This window comes from Monodelphis domestica, chromosome 5 (genome assembly GCF_027887165.1).
Source record: "Monodelphis domestica isolate mMonDom1 chromosome 5, mMonDom1.pri, whole genome shotgun sequence".
Classification (NCBI taxonomy): Eukaryota; Metazoa; Chordata; class Mammalia; order Didelphimorphia; family Didelphidae; genus Monodelphis; species Monodelphis domestica.
The window spans coordinates 105,531,610-105,553,901 of NC_077231.1; the positions used below are offsets into that span (position 1 = coordinate 105,531,610).

The following is a 22,292-nucleotide window of genomic DNA, read 5'->3' on the forward strand; positions in this document are numbered from 1 at the left end:
CATATAGATCCCCAAACTAGCTCTGAAAGCAGTTGCACAAATAATCTGAAGCTTGAAACAGTGTTCCCTATACCATAGGAAGAGAGTCCAACATTAACAGTTTTTTAAATTAAAAGAAAAGAAAAAACAAGAAAATAATCAAACAAAAAAAGAAACTCAACATAAAAAGTATTTTGGTGACAAAGAACAAAAGACAAACTCAAAAGAAAAAAAAGGCAATACTGCTCCATTTAAAGCCTCCAAGAGAAATATGAATTGCTCTCAAGCACAAAAAGAATTAATGTAGGAGCTCGAAAAGGATTTTAAAAATCAAATAAGAGAAGTAGAAGAAAAATTGGGAAAAGAAATGAGTGTGATACAGAAAAATCATGAAAAAGTCATCATGTTAAAAGAGGTACAAAAAATACTAAAGAAAATAATATTTTTTAAAACTATGCCAATTAGTAAAAGAAGTATAAAAATCCAAAGAGAAGAACTTCTTCAAAAGAATTGGCCAGAGGGCAGCTGGGTAGCTCAGTGGATTGAGAGCCAGGCCTAGAGATGGAAAGTCCTGGGTTCAAATTTGGCCTCAAACACATCCTAGCTGTGTGGTCCCGGGCAAGTCACTTAACTCCCATTGCCTAGCCCTTACCACTCTTCTGCCTTGGAGCCAATACACAGTATTGACTCCAAGACGGAAGGTAAGGGTTTAAAAAAAAAAAAAAGAATTGGCCAAATTGGCCAAAAGAGATATACAAAATGCACTGAAGTAAAGAACTTTTTAAAAGGCAGAATTGGCCATATTGGGGTGGGGGTGGGGGAGTATAAAATTCACTGAGGAAAATAACTCTTTAAAAAGTAGAATTGGCCAAATGGAAAAGGAGTTACAAAAGCTCGTTCAAGAAAATCATTTCTTAAAAGTTAGAATTGAGGAAGTGAAAGCTAATGACTCCATAAGACAAGAAGAAACAATCAAAGTAAAAAGAATTTAAAAATAGAAGAAAATGTGAAATATCTTATTGGAAAAAGAACTGACCTGTAAAATAAATCCAAGAGAGGTAATCTAAGAATTACTGGACAACTGAAAGTCACAATAAAAAAAAAGCTTAGACATCATCTTTCAAGAAATTTATCAAGGAAAACTGCCATAATGTTCTAGAACCAGAAGGTAAGACAGAAATTAAAAGAATCCACCAATCACCTCTTGAAAGAGATACCAAAAAGGATAATTCCCAAGAATATTTAAGACAAATTCCAGAACTCCCAGGTCAAGGAGAAAATATTTTGAGAAGCCCAAAAGAAACAATTCAAATACCATACAGCTACAGTCAGGATAATACAAGATTTAGCAGCTTTTACACTAATGAATCAGACATTATGGAATATGAAATTCCAGAGGGCAAAGGAACTAGGAATTTGACCACAAATCACTTACCCAGCAAAACTGGAGAAAAAAGGGTATTCAATGAAATAGGGGTCTTTTGAACAGAGCTGAATGGAAAAGTAGATTCTCAAATAAAAACTCAAGAGAAGCTTTAAAAGGTAAACAAGAAAGAGAAATCAAAAGACATTCAATACATGCTTACATGGGAAAATGACTCCTAAGAATTTTAACTTTTGGAATACCCAATTCAAAATATCCAGTAACTAGTAGGCAGCAGGAGATAGAACTTGGGACAGAAAAGGTATTATAATAATAATTAATAGCAATGATGACAATAATGATAATACTTACATAGCTCCTGAAGGCTCTCAAAACATTTTACAAATACTATCTCACTTTATCCTTACAACAGCTTGCTCAGAATCACATGCCTAGTAAATGTCTGAGGATAAACTTGAACTCAGGTCTTTTCAATTCAGTATGCTGTATCTACTGTATCAAGAGCTGCCCCCATATATAAATATACTAATATGTAATATACATATCAAAGAATTATTTTCATAAAGTTTTTAACTTGACTCATGAGATTAACAAAAGCCAATGTAGAGGAAGGAAAAGAGGGTCTAAGAGCACCCCCAATTCATGTGCACCCACACTTAAGAGTGGGTCCTGTACAGTGATTCAGCAAAGGAGACTGAGAAGGAATAGCAAGTAAAGGGAAAGTCAGAAGAGGGCAGTGAAAGCCCAGAGAAGAGAGAGCATCTAAGAGGAAGGGATGGCTTAAAGTGCCAAATGCTATAGAGAGTTCTACAAGGATGACTGAGAAAAGACTTTAGGATTCAGCAAAAAAGAGTTCTCTGGTGACATTGGAAAAAGCAATTACAGTTGAGCAATGAAGTCAGAAGCCAGAGTGCAAGTGATTGAGGAATGAGTGATGGTGGAAATGGAGACAATGAATATAGACAATTTTATTCTATAATTTTGACTGTTAAAGGGAGGTGAGATATATCAAAGTTTGAGGGGGTGTTTATATTTTTTTAAACCCTTACTTTCCATCTTGGAGTCAATACTGAGTATTGGCTCCAAGGCAGAAGAGTGGTAAGGGCTAGGCAATGGGGGTCAAGTGACTTGCCCAAGGTCACACAGCTGGGAAGTGTCTGAGGTCAGATTTGAACCTAGGACCTCCCGTCTCTAGGGCTGGCTCTCAATCTACTGAGCTACCCAGCTGCCCCCAGGGTGTTAATATTTTTAAGAATATGGCATATCTGGAGTGTTTACAGGCAATAAGAGTAAAGGATAGTAGATTCAGAGAGACTGATGACTAAAGAAAAAGATGGGATCATGATTTGAAGGGGGAAGTATATGCTGAAAGAGACAGGAGAAGAGATCAAGAGTACAGCTTCTGAAGTCCATCCCATCTCTAAATCTCTGATTCTGACTCTGGTAATTAGAAAGGTCACTTCTTCCTCTAAAGCAAAGGAACAAAAGCAAAGAAGAAACCCTGCCAAATACTTGATACAGCTTACTTTCCTAATCAATCAATCAACCAAGGGTATAATTTTCTTTTTTAAAAATAGAGACAATGGTATCTGAAATTCTTATATTACAAGAATATTATAAGAATGACAATAATGTAATGTACCAAGGAGAAAAAAATTACCTCCTTCTCTCTGAACAATGTGATAGAGATGGACATTGTGGAGAATGAATTCCAAGTCTTGGTCTTTATATCCTTTTTCATGCATATCTTCTACTGAGTCAGGGTAAATAACTTGATCTCGAAGAGTTCCAAGAGACATGTAGGGCCTGTTAAAAAAAAAAGTTAGCAATCTAAGTATCAAATTACAAAATTATTCAGTGTATTAACTTAGTTGGTTTTAAATTTCATGTTAGAGTTGAGAACATTCCAGGCCTGGAGAACTTTATGGTAAGAAGTCAGAAGATGTAAGGTTATGTTCGAGGATCAGCACTGGATCATACAGTTCATGGAGTATAAATATAAGAAGACTAGAATGGAAGGCCAAATTTTGAAAGGTTTTAAATGACAAATAGAAGATTTTACATTTGATCCTGAAGGTAATAAGGAGCTACTTGAGTTAACCGAGTAGGGATGACCTGTGCTTGAGGGAGATCCCTGAGAGCCAAGTGAAGGATAGCTAAGTGGGAAGCAATATGAGGTCAACTGCAATAGTGCAGGCATGAAGTGATGAGAGCCTGTACCAATGGATGGGGAAAAGTGGATGTATATGAGAAAGATTTTAAAGGCAGAAATAACAAGACTTAGAAACATATTGGTTATATGGGGAAGATCTCAGAAAGAGCTGGAAAACTTTACATGAATGGATGCAGAGTGACATAGGTAGAACCAAATCATTATACACAGTAACAGCAATATTATGGAGATGACCAACTATGAAAAACTTACCTAATCTCAGCAATCTAGGACAATTCTGAAGGACTTATGACAAAGAATGCTACCCACCTCCAAGGAAAGATCTGTTGAAGTTGGAATGCAGATCAAAGCATACTATCTTTCATTTTAGATTTGTTGGGTTTTTATTTTATATGAGTATTCTCTTATAACAATGAACAACACAAAATATGTTTTGCATGATAATACCTGTATAACTCAGATTGAATTGCGTATGTTTTTCAGAAAACTTATGGGGAAAATTGTTTTTACACTGGCAAAATAAACTTATTATATATTGGCAAAATAAAATATCTTTAAATTTTTTTTAAACTTCATGACTGACTTTAAATAATATGTTTCTAGAACCATTATATGAACATGATTTTTTAAAATCAAAGGTAATCAAATTCAAAGGATAATATGTTTACATCAATAATTAGGACATGGCTCCATTAAAATATATTATACTTTGACATTTTTAGTATAAAACAAATTTCACAATTACTGTTTCCTTTTGCTTGATTATACAGTTTATCAGATTCATCAAGCAACTGGGTTTGTTACAATATTTCATAATTTTGTGATTTGACAGAAAGAATCAGAGAAAGGAAAATAAAACAATTTATCAAAACCCAAGAACAACACTGTGGGAAATTCCCTCCCAGTCATCTGGAAAGCTTTGCTAGTTCCAAATTAGAGAGCCACAGGCTTCCTTTGGTCTGAAAGTCCTTCTCTATTGATCTGCGAACTTCAGACTAGGCTAGAGGTTGGAAATGAGACTAAACCAGTGCTGCTTGCTTCTGAATTTGTGTCTTGCTCAGTGTACAATCCAAGGCTCATGATCATTCTTCAACACTGGAATACTACTCTTGAAACAGATCTTCTCAGTCTGCCCTGGATCTGTGACAGGGTATACTACATAGTGACATACATTCCTAAATCAGGCGCAAGGTCTGGGTCTGGTATCTCTTCTTATGTAACTTCAGTCTTGGACCCATTTTAGTCACTGTGATGGAACGCTTTATGTGATCATTTCTGTCCAAGTTCTGTTCCCAATGCCTATAGATCTCTTTATCTCTGTATGAAGATGGGGCTAGAAAAATGACTCATTAGCATTTTTTCCCTTGGGTTTCTCAATTGGTACTCATTTTGGAGTGTTTTCTACCTCTATGTGAAAGATATTGTAGAGAAGAGCTTATTTATTTATTCCTTCTACTCCACCATCTTGGTTCCAGTCCTTCCTCCTTTCCCTATTAGTTCCAACTATCATGTGGAGTTGGACTTTCTCAACAGGGAAATAGCTCTTGATATCGTACTTATGATATATATGATATTAATGTAGCAATGACACCAGTATTATTTGACCATAGATTTAGAGCTATAAAAGGGACTTTTGAGGTCATCTAGTCCAAACCACTCATTTTATCAATGAGGGGGATTGAGATGCAAAGTGACTTGGCAAAATACCTTAGGTAATAAATAGCAGAGCCAATATTTGAACCCAGGTTCTCAGACTCCAAATTCAGCATTCCTCCCCCATGCCTATAATAGCCCTCATCCTCTCTTTGGCTACTAACCTCCCTGGCTTCCTTTAGGTTTTAAGTAAAATCTCACCTTTGTGATAAGTAAAAATTCTGAGAGACTGGGTTCCAGGTAAGAAAAAATAATTTGAATGGAATATGCAATTTACAAAACTACAAACACAGAGTATTTCTTACCTGAAATTATTTTTGACTTGTTTGATTTGCAGTTTGTGTTTAATTATGTAACCCCATCTCCAAAACTACTCTCTAAAATGCTATCATGTAATAAATGAGAATTTTAAAAGTGCTCACTGTGAAAAATTCCCTGACTAGAAATGTACTTGATTTATAAAAAGAATATATAGTTAAATATCTATTATGGAGTAACTAAATATATTGCTATATGAAATTTTACCTTGCTTCATTATGATTTTATTATCTTGGCAGCCAAAAGTTATATTATGGTATATAGTAATTATTGGCACTCAACAAATAGTAGTTAAGTTTCTATGTAGATCTTACACAAAACAACAATGTGTGGAAAGGAAAACTGAAGCAAGTTTTGGACTTTCTACCACTCAGGTAGAACAAACAGCAGTTGGAATGTGAGAGACAAGATATTTACAAGAATGACAGTTGATGGGGGGAGGGGATGGAGAGTGACAGTTGGTCTAAGGACTCTCTTTCCTGGCCTTTGGACTGAAAGGAGCCTCTCTCCCTGTCTTGGGATAGAAGTATCTCTATTCCTGGATCTTTCCCAAACATGGGCTCTACCTGGATTCCTGTGACTGTGTCATCGAACAAAAGGATTTAAGGGGAGCGGTTTGAATTGTAAGGCTGGTCTTTAGAGGTATCAGCCTGAAGAGATGGTCCCAACCAGCTCTTAAGGTCAGAACCTTTTCTTCCTCTTGCTGTCTACTTTTAAAGACTTTAAACTTAAGAAAACTAGCATAGATTAGCTTAGGCAGGTATGAAAAAACCCTCCACCAGTCTGTGAGGCCTGGCCTCAGCCCAAAAGCTGAGAGAGACTCAAACCCAATCTAGGGAAATCCTGATTCCCTCTTCTCTGATACCTCCCCAATCCAAACCTGTTATTAAAATTCATCTTTATTTAAATAACCCACAGTCAGGGGGCAGCTGGATGGCTCAGTGGATTGAGAGCCAGGTCTAGAGACAGGAGGTCCTAGGTTCAAATATGACCTCAGACACTTCCCAGCTGTGTGACCCTGTGACACTTGACCCCCATTGCCTAGCCCTTACCACTCTTCTGCCTTGGAGCCAATACACAGTATTGACTCCGAAATGGAAGGTAAGGGCTTAAAAACAAACAAATAAACAAACAAACAAATAAATAAATGAATGAATGAATAGATAGCTAGATAAATGAATGAATAAATGAATAAATAAATAAATGACCCACCATCAGATCAGAGGACTATCATTTCAGGGGACATAGAGGGAGCTGAACCCAAGGACAGCCATTCAACCATAGATGGTCCTTATCGGTCCCCTGCCGGATGACCTTGGTCCAGGGGGAGGCTTGTCCCTCAGGGATCTGTGCTTACCTGCTCTGGGGTATCTTCAACATCAGTCAATAGAGAAGACATCCCTCAGGCCATCATAGGTGGCCCATTTCTGGGAACCCCATTTTTCAAAGATAGCCCCTCGGCAGGGGGCATCTCTCTCCTTTTACTTCACCAGCAGCTATATTCCCTCTCTCCTTTCAACTCCTCCATTCCCTGTTACAAAACCCTTCCTTATCCTTTATACCTCTTCTGTCTTTGACAATCCTTTTAAATATTACAAATATAACCTAGGTTCTAGTCAATTCTGGAATATTTTTACATAATACTATCCTAATTGGTGGTGAAAGTCCTAATGCAACATTTCATGACTTTCTGAGGGATGAAGCTGACATAAAGTCTTTAGAGGAGAAAGTCTTCATTCTTTGAGAGAAACTGACAAGTGGATCCAGATTCTCTTTGTATTGTATTCCAGGGAAGAAAAGACTCTCTTGTAGATATGTTGGTTAAATTACCTCCTCAACATGTCTCTGACTGCATGTTTTCCTTCCTTGAAATTTCTGGTAATTTCTCCATGGTTGAGATAATGCCATCTTTCTCAGTATAACATTATCTTTCAACCAGAGACAGAAAGAGCTCATTCATTCTGAATATTTTCTAGTATATTTTAATCCATATAATTTCTCTTCTTTCTGCTTTGTTTGCCTTTTATTATTTGCTTGTATTTCTATTCACTATTTGTGATATTCTTTTGTGCAACCTATAATTGATGAGAAGGGGCTAAGTATATGAATATATTTACAGGATACCCTTTAAGGCATAGTCCAGAGAAGCTACTGGCTTTTTTGTTCTGAATCAATCATCTCCCTAGCCTAATAATATTCAGACATCAAATAGATATAATTCTCCTTTCTCAGGGTGACCAACCTTATGAACTTTTCTCCTGTTCCTTGAGGAGAGAAATCTATATCTTTAAAAAAAAGAGTTGGTAAGATTCCAGAGATATATATTAATAACTCCCCAGATCAGTTCTTGCATTCAGAACAATAATCAATTAATACATATAATTTTGTAGCACAATTATGCCTACAATGCAGAGTACAATGATGACAGATTTTTTCCAATATTAAAATGGAACTTTGGACTCAAATTACAATGAATAATAGAAGCCATTATGGGCTAAGACAGTTCCTTTCAGAAAGCATTCCAAAACCTATTAAATAAAGGTGAGGGAACTTTTAAATTATTATAAGCAAGTTTTCCATATGATCAACCCTTTCCAGTCTTACTAACTCATTTAAGTTCATGTAATCTGACTATTTTAGAAGACTACTATGTCTACCAAATACCCTCTTGATATACGTTGTGAATGCTTCTGTTTGTGTCTGGATTCGTAACTATTTTGTATGTTGTATATGTAAACTTTAAACTGACAACCTAGTCCCTTTGTTTAACAACTATATTTCATCTACTTTTAAAGGGAATAAATCAATCCTGACTATACAAACTAATTGTGATTCTGAAAGTGATCATGTGTGCTCTGAAATCAAGGAAGATTCAGTCAATTCAGTGATTCAGTGACAGGGATGTTTTCTTTTCATATCCCTTAACATTGCATAGCTGATTAAGCCTCAGACTAGCAGCCTGGTAAGTAACCAGGAGCTCAATTGTTTTCAGATCCTTTAGGAATTCCAAGAACCTGTGACTTTCTGTCCAAGAACTTCCAAATGACATAAAATGTTAAATTTGACTTTTTTTAGGTGGTGGCTTGTTTGGTGAATAGATGCACCTCTCTAGCCTAAGTGTAGATATGAATGACTATGAGAAAAATATAAAGATGCTCTTGAGAGGAAAACAAAATTCAAATGCAATTTATACAGGCGGCAAAGCCATGATGGTGGAACAATAGGAAGCAATACATAAAGTTTTGCCCCACCCTGCTAAAAAAATCCTTCTCTAAACAGATGCAGAAAAGCACTAGACCAAATTCTCTTGGGGGACTCTGAGGAAAAGTCACAATGAGTCATTTTCTAGCCCAGAATGGCAAAGGGAGAAAGTAGGAGAGATCTGTGGATTCTAGAATCAGGGTTATGACCAAGAACTTGGTGACACAGAGAAGTCTAGTGCCAAGGTACTGGGGCAAGAGGAAGATTTATGCCCATACTGGTGCACCAGAGTGTGAAAAAAGTGCCAAATGACAGTTTTTTTGTCCACTCTCCAGATCTGAGTCATAAATCCAGGTGGACTGAGAAGGAAAACTACAAGTGATATGACAGGATAGAGAGTAGCTTCACGTCATGAGCTACATACCTGAGCAAGGAACACATTCAAAGGTCAAGGGAAACAGAGCCTCAGTCCCAACTTTTAACTAGTTTGAAAACTGAAGAGTAATAACTAGGAGAAACATTCCAGAACAAACAAGAGCCAATAGTTCTATCACTCTGAACCACTAATGCTTCCCAGGAGGATGACAATCCAAAGTGATAGAATAAGTCTCAGACTGAAATGCAGGCTAGGAACTCAAAAAGATCAAAAAACAGAAAAATCTGGCTTTTCTTTGAATCAAATTACTTTCAGAGCACTGAATATAAGCCTCAATTCTGAGCTGTTGCTATAGACAATATAAAATACTTCAGAGCCAAGACAAAGTAAAGAACTGTTGAACACAATTACAAAGCACTGCACAGAAATAAAGGGAGATTTAAACATATGGAGAAATGTTAACAACTCATCCTGAGAAAACATAATACAAATTATAATTCTACCTAAAAGAATTTGCTTATTTAATGCCAAACCAATCAAACTACCAAAAACAATTTTATAAAGCTAGAAAAAAATAGTAACTAAATTAATCTGGAAAAATAAAAGGTCAAGAATATCAAGGGAATCAATTTAAAAAATGTGAAGTAAAGAGGACTACTAGTACCAGATTTCAAACTATATTACAAAGTGGTAATAGTAAAAAAGAAAAATGTGTACTGATTAAGAAATAGAGTAGTGGATAAATAGAATAGATTAGGTATACAATATATAATAGTAAATGACCATAGCAATCTAGTATTTCATAAATACCAAGATCCTAGCTTTTGGAACAAAAATTCACTATTTGACAAAAATTTCTAGAAAAAAGTTTACCAGAAACTACATATAGACCATTATCTCACAACATATATCAAGATAAGATATGCTGGAAGGTAAAGGATTACAACCAAAAATAATACATCTGGCAAAACTGAGTGTAACTCTTCAGAGGAAAAAATGGAAATTTATTGAAATAAGAGGACTTTCTAGCATTCTTGATGAAAAGACCAGAGATAACAGAAAATATGACATCCAAATAGAAGACTCAAGAGAAGTATACAAAGGCAAACATGACAGAGCAAGAAAAAAGGACTAAATAAACTGTTTAGATTCCTATATTAAAAGATGATACATATAACTCCTAAGAACTTTACCATTCTTAGGGCAGTGTTAGAAGGCATTTACATAGGCAAAGGGTATGAATATAAGTCAATTATGTGAACATATTAATGATCTTCCTCAAAAAAGGAGAGAGAAAAAGTGATGTAGTGGGAGAAAGGGGAAGAGAAGTAGAATGGGAGAATTTTTTTCACATAAAATAGGCATAAGGAAAAGCTTTTACAATGGAAGGCAAAATTAGTAATGTGGTGGTAGATAGTGCTTGAACCTCACTCTTATTAGAACAGGTTCAACAAACACATAGAGTTGTGTACAAACATCTAACTTAGCCAATATGAAAACAAGAGAGGGGGAGTAAAGAGGAGAGTGTTAAAAGAGAGAAAACATTAAGGGAGGCAGTGACTCAAAGCAAAATAGACTTTTCAGGAGTAACAGGATAAAAAGAGAGAAAAAGAGGAAACTGACAAAAATGACATAGAGGGAAATACCCAGTTAGAAATCATAATTGTGAATAGGAATGGGATGAGCTCACCCATAAAACAGAAGTAAATAACAGAATGGAATAGAAACAAGAATCCAACAATATGTTGTTTACAGGAGACACACTTGAATAAGAAAGGCACACATCAAGACAAAATAAAGGGCTAGAGTAGAATCTAATAGGATTTGACTGGTGTGAAAAAAGGTAGGGGTAGAAATCATGATTTCAGACAAAGCAAAAGGAAAAAAATAGAGCTAATTCAAAGAGATAATCAGGGAAACTACATTATACTAATAGAGACCATAGACAATGAAATAATGACAGAATTTTTACTACAGATTTCTATGATAAAGATCTCATTTCTTAAATATATAATGGGTATAGAACTGAGTCAAATTCTAAAAATAGGAGACATTATCCAATTGATAAATGGTAAAAGGATATAAACAGGCAATTTTTAAAAAAAAACAAAAGTATTTAGAGTCATTTAAAAATTCTCTAAATAACTTTTGCTTAGAGAAAAGAAAATTTGAACAATTCTGAGGTACCATCTCACACAAACCAGAAATGACAAATGTTGGAGGGAATAAAAGAAAAATAGGTACATTGATGAATTGGTGGTGGAGTAGTATCTGATCCAACCATTGTGGAGAACATTTTGGAACTTTTCCCAAAAAAACTATAAAACTATAAAACCTTTAATCAAGCAAATACCATTTCTAGGTTTATATCACAAAGAGATTGAAGGAGAAGGACCTATATTTACAAAAATATTGCTATCTGGTCTTTCTGTAATGGCAAAGAGCTAGAAACTGAGGGGATGCTCAACAGTTGGGGAATGGCTGAATAAATTTTGGCAAATGATTATGATGGAGTACTATTGTGCTATAAGAAATTGAAAGAAGGGATGCTGTAAAATGAAGTGAGAAGAACTGAAAGATCATTGTGCACAATAACAGCAATTTTATAATCATGTTCAATTGTAAACAACTTGGCTACTTTGATCAATACAATGATCCAAGAAAATTTCAAAGAACTTACAATGAAAAAAATACTATCCATCTCCTGAAAGAATTGTTGAACTCTGAGCACAAACTGAAGTATGATTTTCTCACTTTATTTTCATTGCTTTTTTTAAAGATGACTAATATGGGAGGCAGAGTCAAGATGGCAGTGTAGAGGCAGCAAACATTCAGACCTCTGAAAACCCTTCCTTACTAATTACAAACTAAATGCTTCTAGGGGACTGAAAATCAAACTTAACAAGACAGAGGCAAGGAACCCTCCTGCTAGACTCAACTTAAAAGGTAACCCCCCCCAAAGCCAGAATTTGAGAACACCCAGGTCTAAGAGGAAGGAAGAAGGAAGGTCCCAGGACCCCTCCCCCACCTAGAGCACTAAGCCTTCAGTGGCAGCTGGAACCTCTGGGAGAGCAAAGGCGCTGGTCTGGAGGGAGTACCTTGTGGGCAAAGCTGTGCCAGACTAAGAGTGCCCAAAACAGGCAGTGGGGAAGCAGATAGAGAAGAAACCCAGAGCACAGAGCAGGCAGTAGTTGTAGTAGTGGAGACACTCTATATTCCCCCCCCCCCTTTCTGGAGGTTTTGACCTCAGAGCACATCCAGCTGGACTTAATCCCATTAAAGCCTACAGGGGAGGGAAGCTCAAGCTCCAAAACCTCTCCCCTATAGACTGCTGGACTTAATCCCATCAAAGCCTTCAGGGCAGGGAAGCTCAAGCTCAAACACCCCCACAGACTGCACTGAGAGATTTGCTGACAAAAATTCAAGGGTGAAGGCAGAAAGAAAAGCCCAAAACCACAAAAAAAAATGAGAGGAGCAAGAGCTCAGGCAACTGTAGGGAGTAAAGAAGGGGTAAATATGAGCAAACAACAGAAAAAGAAAAAAATTACAATTGACAGCTTCTATATAGTGTGACAAGGAAATCACTTTAAAGACTGATATATATTAATTTAAGGTCGCCAAGGAATTCAGTTATGTAATTCCTAAATGAAAACTCAAGTCAGCCGTCAACCTTTTATGGAGTTTAATTACAAACAGGAGGAAGAAAGGAATTAGAGAGAGAGAGGGAGAGAGAAAGGGGAGAGAAGGGAATAGGGCTTAAATACCCCTTCTGTTTAGGCTGGGCCAAAAGGCCCAAGCCCTTAGATAGCTGGGGCAAAGAAAAGAGATCAGTCCCTATTACTCACGTGACCAAAATGGAGAAACAGTTTCAAAGGCCCCCACCTTCAGCTTCCTTCAGAGCAAGCTTCTCAGAGCACACTCCAACCACTCCGACAAACTCCTCAACTCCCACCCTGAGTCTTCAGACCCCTCTATCTTTAAGGAAACCATCCAAGTTCCCTCCCCTCAGTTCTCACATCTACCAATCACTGTCCATCAATTTCCCTGTGCCAATGGAGGCTCTAGCTTAACCCAGGACCGCCCAGAGGTCTCTGGCTTTGCACATGTCTGTTGAAGGTCATATTTTCAAATAATTAAATCTTTGATCCTTTGCTACAGCCCTTCCTAAATCCTGTTAACCTGAGTAGGGTAGAGATTGGAATAATTAAATTTTGATCTATGCTGCAGCCCTTCCTCAATCCTGTTAGGACTGAGTAGGGTGGAGATTGATTCCAAGTATCTCCATTGTATCAATTCTAAAATCAATCATGACTCAAAGAAATTCCTGTTCTATGCTTAAGCATAGGTCAAAGTCTTTCCATTGTTCAGCAAAAGATTTCTGTCCTAAAGTAATCTTAAGAAGGGAGGAGGAGGAACCTCCCATGCCAATGGGGTTCACATTCCAATAGACTATCAGTAAGAAATTTTCCAAGTATGAAATTTCCCAATGGTGAAATTTCCAACATTTATAAGTCTAAGGAATTTTAAGGTTTACAATAGGCAATGAACAAAGAGCAAATGGAACAGAGAAGGATGAAGGAACTTCAAGCAAAAATAAATAAATGAATAAATGAATAAAGACAAAAGCAGAAAGTCCAGCAAATTGGATACAGGCTCTGGAAGAATTCAAAATACAATTCAAAACACAATTAAGAGAGGCTGAAGACAACTGGAAAAAGAACTTAAAAACTAAGATAAGTCATCTGGAAACAGAGGCACTTGAACTAAAACAAGAAAATAGTGTCTTGAAAGCCAAAATCAACCAGCTTGAAAATGAGGCAAAGCAGATGAAAGATGAGGCAAAGAGGATGAAAGATGACCTCCAAAGAAAATCAGACCAGAAGGAGAGGGGTGACCAAAAAGCCAGGGATGAAATCCAGTCTTTAAGAACCAGAATACAACAACTAGAATAAAGTGACCTCACAAGGCAGCAGGACACTATAAAACAAAATCAAAAGAATGAAAAAATTGAGGAAAATATGAAGCACCTCATTCATAAAACAGAAGATTTAGAAAATCATTCAAGGAGAGACAACTTAAGAATGGTTGGTCTACCAGAAGACCATGACAAAAGAAAAATCCTGGATATCATACTACAAGAAATTATCCAAGAAAACTGCCCTGATATTCTAGAAGAAGAGTGAAAAGTGGAGATTGAAAGAATCCACAGATCACCTTCTGTACATAATCCCCAACTGACAACACCCAGGAATGTTATAGTCAAATTCAAGAACTATCAGACCAAGAAAAAAAACATTACAAGCGGCTAAGAAGTCATTCAGATACCATGGAACCACAGTGAGGATAACACAGGATCTGGCTGTATCTACACTGAAGGACCAAAAGGCATGGAATATGATATTCTGGAAAGCAAGGGAACTAGGTCTACAAACAAGAATCAACTACCCAGCAAAACTGACTATATTATTACAGGGGAAAGTATGGTCATTTAACAAAATAGAAGAATTTCAAGCATTTGTAAAGAAAAGACCAGACCTTAACAGAAAATTTGATGCCCAAGCACAGAACTCAAGAGAATCATAAAAAGGTAACTAAAATAGAGGGAAAAAAGAAAAACAAAACAAAATAAAACAAAACCTTTTTTTTAAGAAACCCAATAAGTTAAAATGATCTGTATCCCTATAAGAAAAGAGGTCATTGGTAACTCTTAAAAATTGTTATCACCTGGACAGCTAGAAGAATTACACTTAGAGGGAACAGTGACAAACTATGTAGGACGAAATGCCAAGACATAAATATGTATATAGATATATGTATGCATAAATACATGTATATATGTGTGTATATATATGTATATATACAACTCGAACTAAAAAAAAGAGGTTAATATTAATAGAAATGGGAAAGGAAACAAAGCAGGGTAAATTTATATGTCACAAAGAAGTTCAAGGTGGGAGGAGGGAGAACATCAATACACCAGAAGGATAAAGAGGTTGGAGATAGGAAATATTCAACTCTTACATGCATTGAAATTGACTCAAAGAGGGAAGAACAATTAAATTTAATTAATTAATTAATTTTAAAAAGATGACATATAGAAATGTTTACAATTCTTCATATGTAGAATTGATATCTTGTTGCTTGACTTTTCAGGGGGTGACTAAAGGGGTAAGAGAGAAGAGAATTTGGAACTCAAATTTTAAAAAGAAAAGAATGATAAAAAATAAATATAGTTGTCTTTTGTAATCAAAGAGAACCAGAATGACATCATTGGTGATGTCTTTTGACTCAAGCATAAATTGGATATAAGTGAAGCAGAGCTGCACAGTCATTGGCCTCACTCTCTCTTCCAGAGTCTTCAAAGTCTAGTGGTAAAACAAAAAGTCAAGACAACTGGTGATGGCCTTGGATGCAGTGGATGACCTTGGCTTCTTCAACATCTAACCAAGCTCTAAGCACTCCCCAGTGCTCACTTCCTCTGCCTTCATGGTTTTGGAATACATTGTTCTCATCTGCTCCTTCTTCCCACCTAACTCACCAATGGATCGAACACCAATTGGTGACCAAGGTTCAGAGAAGATAAGAATCTCAGATGCAAAGATTTGCTGAGCCCTTTCCAGGGCTTTTTTCCTCTTTTGGGGTCTATCTGCCACCCAGATCTCTCACCTGTGACTCCAAGAAGCTGAAATTACTACCTCTACTTCAGGATATCCAGTTATCTTTCTGTTAAGTTATGTACCAGTTATTTCTCACTTTGGTGGTCACAAAGATTAGGGTTGGACAAGTGTGCATACTTGTACACAAAAGACCTGCAAAAACTGACTTTCAAATTATTATTATTGGGGATCATACTCTTCCTCGTGTTGATATCACTAGGGACATTTGTAAGACAACTGATACAGCTTGGTGCAGGGGATCTGAGTGAGATGGAACCATACTGCCACTCTTGTTGTTGTTGCTCAATCATTTAGTTGTATCCAACTCCATGTAACATTTCTTGGCATAGACACTGCAGTGATTTGCCCTTAAATTCTCCAGTGGGTCCCCCTTTTATAGATGAGGAACTAAGGCAAATAGGGGTGAAGTGACATCCAGGATCACACAGCTAGCCAGGTCAGATTTGAACTGAGATCTTTCTGACTCCAGGTCCAGTATTCTATCAACTATACTACCTAGCTGTCCCTGCTGTTATTAAATTTGAGAAAGAAGAAGATAGATGTGGTTATATATGCCAGACTAGGGATTTTTAAATGACCCTTTCTTTAAAAGTCATCTCAGTTTTCTCATTGACCATAGAGAGCAGTTATTTGATTGTCATAATTTAGAAACCTAACTAAGCACCTAAATATCTTTACTTTTTAAGAGTTGAGCAAGATTAAATTAGCTCAGGGCCTGGCATACTGTAGGCACTTAATAAATATTTATTAAATTGAATAACTTTTGGATAAAGCTGTAATTGCAATTTTAAGCTAAAAAGTATGTTAGGCTAGATATTGTTCATATGACACGAACCTAATTTAAAAAGCCCCTCATAAGTTTGGGTAAAGCTGTATATCGTTTCTAAACTAGGCATTGATATGAGAATTCTCTCCTCTATAATGAATAAGGCTATTAGGCTGAGGTACTGCAATGGGACAGAGTATACTCTGAGGTTAAAAAATATATGCCATATTTCACTTATCAATATTGATTTGAAAGTTCAAAGAATTAAGAATCCCTTTGGACTTATGGTCATAGAATGATATTATGGTATAAGTGCAGCCACTATAATGTACCTTTCAACTTACATGGGGAATCTGGGCATCCTGGGAAAGATGGATGTAGGAAATTATTATAATATGAGAGACATCAATCCTATGACATAGTTAATCTAGTTATGAGTACTTCTAGAATAAAAACAGACATTGGATATGGAAAAGAAATGGTCAACTTTTGAACTTTACAGACACCTAGTTTAAGTGCACACAAAAATTTGAAATCAGGATATAAAAACATGGTAATATTTTTTGGATTAAATTTAAAAATAGGAAAAATATCTAAGTAAGAGGGTTTTTTTTGAAGAATCAAGATATAGGTATATAGATAGAATATAGATATACTTAGATAAACATGTATATTCAGCATACCTATTTTATAATAGCTATGACTAAGATTAGATTATCTTTTGGACACCTGAACCACCTGGATCTCATTCAACTTTATTAATTTGCCTGGCCTCCTAACTACAATGCAGAAGATTAAAGGGCTGTCAAATAAAGCATGGTTTTTTGCACCTCAATTCGAGACTATGCTTTTAACTTTTATGTCATGTGTCTTACTGTTCTCTAGGAGAGCTATAATCTTTACTTCATTGTTTTGCTGCATCTAATATATTAAAGTCAAAAGCAAAGAACTTACTATTTTGGTCAAATAAGAGTAGGAATTTGTAACCTGTTTTGTGTCATGGATCCCTCTAACAACGTGGCAAATAAAAAGGTAATTTTCTTCCTGCCCCCTGAAATCAATCCCTGGAAAACTTTGGGTCTGCAGATGCCAGAATAAAAGCCTTTGAACTAGAGTAATGTGCCTAGTGACTGACTAGTAAATACAAAAATGAGATCCTATAATTTAATGAAGGATTACTTTTATAATTGTGCTTAGCACAAGAAATGGAGAGTTTAAGTGCCCCTGCACACTCTCTGAAATATTCCCCATTGCCCTTGTAGAAATATTGAGAAAGCATTTTAAATGCAAGAGTTTGAAGCTTTTGGACTGTCAACATGGAATTTAGGAATCCCAAACTTGTTACCTAGTGAGATTTGATGAAGCCCAATTTTAGATTTAGCTTGTAGATTGGAGACCTCAAAAGCTTGTCCTTGTTCCCTGTTCCCAAGGAATCTACCCTGAAGGGAAATGATCATTCTGGTTGGGTGAGATAAGCATATGCTAAGGACTTTCTTTGTTTTAGGTAGCTCCTCTATTGTATTAAAACCTCTCTCAGGAAGATCAGACCTAGGCATGAACCGTCCTTTAGTATCCATGGTAAGCAGCCCCTTCTCTTGCACCTTAGCTTCTAGCTTGATTGTATCTTGTCAGTGTAGTTTGAACACTCCCATTTTCCTTGTAGCCATAGTGATGTCAATCATCTTTCCCTGCCCCTGGATTTCCAAAGGGTATATAGGTTCCCCAAGTTCTTTTGTTCCCTGGAGTCCATCCTGAGTCGGTGGCACTCCCCGGGGCTGGTGACCAGGGCGTCTTGACTCTGTGCAGTCTTGGAAAGCAGCTCTGTTGTCGTATTAGTAGCGCCAACCCCTTTTCCCTTGATTAAAGAGTGATTTTTGACTATTTAATAGTTCTGCGTTTTTTCTAGTTGACAGGACTAATGAAAGAGAAATCCAAATCAGTGTTTTTCTAATAATCAGTTCTGTATGTTATTCCTCACTCTCTGATCAGCCCAAAAAAGACTCCTTACTTTGGATGATGGCAACAAAGGCAAAGCAAATGTCTCTGACTGGCTCATCTAAGAACTGTGATGCCTTTCCCAATTTCCTGAAGCAATTGCTGTATTAATCAGAGGGAAGGGATCTCTTCCATTATTCCAGGTCTCCTGTGACTAGGTGGGAAGTGGAACCCCATAGGGAGATGAAATATTTTAGGAAAATAATTCTCCAAAATTAAATAATGTTTTGATAGATGACACAAAATGTTAACCTTTACTTTATCCTGACTTGTGCAACTATATTTTATCATGTAAAATTTACTTAAAAAAGAATCCTATAAATGTTCATTCAAAAAGTCTTGATGAGAGTGAGACATCTAAGGGCATGCGGAAACATTTCAAACATATTAATGTTTGAATTTAGATTAATGATGAATGAATAAAAATGGATCCTGGAAGAGTGGCACTTACAACAAAGAGTACATTATTTATATGTTTTCTTTGACACAAGGCAGAATGTGATAAGGGAAAAGGAAAAGTACAGGCCATGTGCAAAGGGGAATCTGAGAAGAGAGAGATCATTTTCGGTTAGGTGGGGTAATATTTCAAGAAGGATGAGGCACATAAACTGGGCCTTAAAGGAATGGGGAGACTTTTCTCTGGGATTTTCATTGCTTCTCAGCTACCTTTTAGGGTTGTTGTTTTTTTTTTCATTTACACTATTATAGTTGTAAGAGAGGAAACTTAGACTCAATCTGCCAGAGGAACAAGATAAGCAGGGAAAGGGCAAGAGTAACAGAATTCCAGAGAAAGAACAGAGAAGAGCTGAGAAGATCCAAGCAGTTGGCTTCACTTCTCTTTGGAAAGCCCTTCAGAAAGGTTGCTCTTAAAGCACCTCTGAGCCCTAGTCAGCCTTCTGTGAATCTAGACCCCCCTGAATTCAGTGGAAGACAACAGGAGCAGATAGGACTTTTGATAGGAAGCTATCCACCTCAAGAAGATTTCCTCTCCAACCCTCCAAAGTCGTTCTTAAACTTCAAATCATAACTAGGACAGTTAGGAGTCAGGCCAGCTCTCACAACTGACCCCAGAAGGTCAGGCAGGCAAAGTCAGACCCTGCAGGATTTGGGGAGAAGGGGCTCCATTGTTAGGTTTTAGGGACTTCCTATTTCCCACTTTCCCAGTATCTCATCCCTCAATCTCACTAACCATACCCTTTGTGTGTTCCTCAAAATAAAGAGTTGTTCTATAGATCTAGTGCCTGCTCATAATATTCAGGGAGAGGGACCAGAAGCTTTGGGGAGGAGAACTATATTTCCTTCCCAACAAAGAAGAAGCTGTTTAGTCCTGGTTCTACTTCAGCCTTGCCCCTGAAGAAAAGTAGTCAATAGCTCTGAAGACAGCTAATGTGGGTTGAGGAAGGAGAGGGGAGAAACTATCTATCCTCTCTCTCCACCTTTCAGCTCCATTTCATCTCTACCACACTCTGGTCCTGAATTCAGTGGTGAGGGACTCCATTCAGTTCTCCCCCTCCATTACATAGTGTTTGGTTTAACAGATTTAATCTTCTGTTTTATACTACAAAAATTATGAGAAATGCCAAAATCATTTATTTAATTGTTTTCTTATGTTTGGGGTGTAATAGTCTTTTTTTTTAAAGCAAGTCTGTCATTTTGAATACTGTAAAACTGTGATAAACTTTATATTGAATCTGTATATTAATATGACCGTTTGAAAGCCTAATATGAAAATGTTCTGGGAGTTGTTATAAACATATCCCAAGGAAGCATTTTTTAATAAAACTGGCTTACAAAAAGAAAAAAAATACTGTTTTCTTGATGCCATTTGCTTCCCTCAGCATCTGTTTATGCATATTTTTCATGTTTCTCTGAATTCATCGTATATGTCATTTCTTACTACACAATAATATTCCATTACAATCATATACTATAATCTCTTTAGCCTTTACCTTTTGTGACCTGGCTTCTAACATCATTACTCATGTCAAATTGTGTTCTCCAATGTTACCAGTTATCTCCAAACTGTTAAAACTGGATATTTGTTTGTTTCATTTTTCAATCCATATCCTTCCTGACTTCTCTGCCACAAAATATCTCCTCCCAGATATTCACTCTCCTCTGAGTTTTCACTGACACTACTCTCTCTCCTGATGGAGATGGCTCCATTGCTGTTATCTTCATCAAGTCTTCCTCACAGAACCTTTACACCCCAACTCCACCAGGCCTTTAGGAAAGAAAAAAGGAATGGAGTAGTTGTAAGGATGCAGACTGTTCTAGCTACATATCCTTTGGAAAGAAGCTGCTGCCTCCCTTGGAAGTATAGGAATAGAGAATGCCTTCTTCCAGACATGGGGCTCTGGTGTCTCCCATGTTGAGGGTCTGATCTGAGGTGATCTGGGAATGGTTCCAGTCCTGTTCCAGTGGTCTAATGTCACATTAATCCAACCTTTGTACATCTACCAAAAAGATTGTTCTTCAATCTGCAGGGATCTAGGAGAAAAAACACTATTCATAAGCAAAGGATAAACTATGGGAGTGGAAACACTGAGGAAAAGCAACTGCCTGACTACAGCGGTTGAGGGGACATGACAGAGGAGAGACTCTAAACAAAACTCTAATGCAAATATTAACAACATGGAAATGGGTTCGAATCAAGAACACATGTGACACCCAGTGGAATCATGCGTCGGCTATGGGGGGTGGGGGGGAGGAAAAGAAAATGATCTTTGTCTTTAATGAATAATGCTTGGAAATGATCAAATAAAATATTATTAAAAAAAAAAGATTGTTCTTAAACATAGATGAGGCCATGCAATTTCTTGCACAATAAACTCCAGAGCCTCCTTCTTGCTTCTAACACAAAATAGTCAGTTTGGCTTTTAACACCTTCACAACCTAGTCCCATTCTATCTATATTCAGTCTAATCACTCTCAATCAAGGTTAAACTTATCCTCTCTTTGATCCTGGCTCAAGACACACTAAGGAGGCACCATTTACTTGCCCTAGCCCTCCCCAATCACTGGAAGGCATCTGTGCCTTATCTTTCCTTCATAAAATCCCTTTATTCAAGATGCCTTTCAAGTACCACCTTCTACATGAAGTCTTTCCTAATACCAATACCCCCTTTTCTAACTCCCCTGCATTTATGTACTATATTATTTTGTATCTATGTAGTAACTTCCTTGTATTTATGTAGTATTTATTCTGCACATATGTATATGTCTCCCTAATAGGATTTAATTTCTTTATATTAGGGATTCATTCTTTTTTGATATTTGTATCCATAGCACCTAGTCTAATGTCCAGCATTTAATGCTTGTTGATTGATTAATTTGCAAAGATACAAATAGAGATTGGAAGAATGTATTCTAGTCATAGGAAAGGGCATGAAAAAGGCATGGATATGAAGGAAGCCAGGGTATAGATTAGTTTGACTATAATTTAGAATACGTGAAGGAAAATAGTGTTGAGAAGGGTATATTGAAGCCAAATTGTACAAAGTTGTGAGAATCATGATCAGGATTATATACTTTATTTAGCAGATAGTAGGCAAGCACTTATTTGAGCCATGTCTCTGCATGAATAATGTGTTTGGAGTAGGTTGTTTATAGGATTATTTGAACAGTAATGCAAAGGAGGGATTGGGGAATGAGAATATAGATTGTAGGGTAAGGAGGCTATGGTAATAGTTCAGGTGAGAGGAAATAAAAGACTAAATTAGGGTGTCTGCAGTGAGAGTAAAAATAATAGAGATATTTGGGTGGTAAAA

The 22,292-nt window shown here is 36.7% G+C and overlaps 1 protein-coding gene across 3 annotated transcripts in view; it reads right to left on the reverse strand.

Moving 5' to 3' along the window:
- The window catches only part of ABCD2 (ATP binding cassette subfamily D member 2), a 113,476-nt gene that overhangs the window by 39,997 nt on the left and 51,187 nt on the right, over window positions 1-22,292 (reverse strand). For all 3 annotated transcript variants that reach the window (XR_008912159.1, XM_001367263.5, XM_056799010.1), the window contains exon 7: window positions 3,024-3,169. Coding sequence is in view for 2 of the 3 variants with exons in the window: in XM_001367263.5 (XP_001367300.2) it covers window positions 3,024-3,169 (146 nt within the window). In the remaining variant the exon portion in view is untranslated. The remainder of the gene's footprint in view (window positions 1-3,023; window positions 3,170-22,292) is intronic.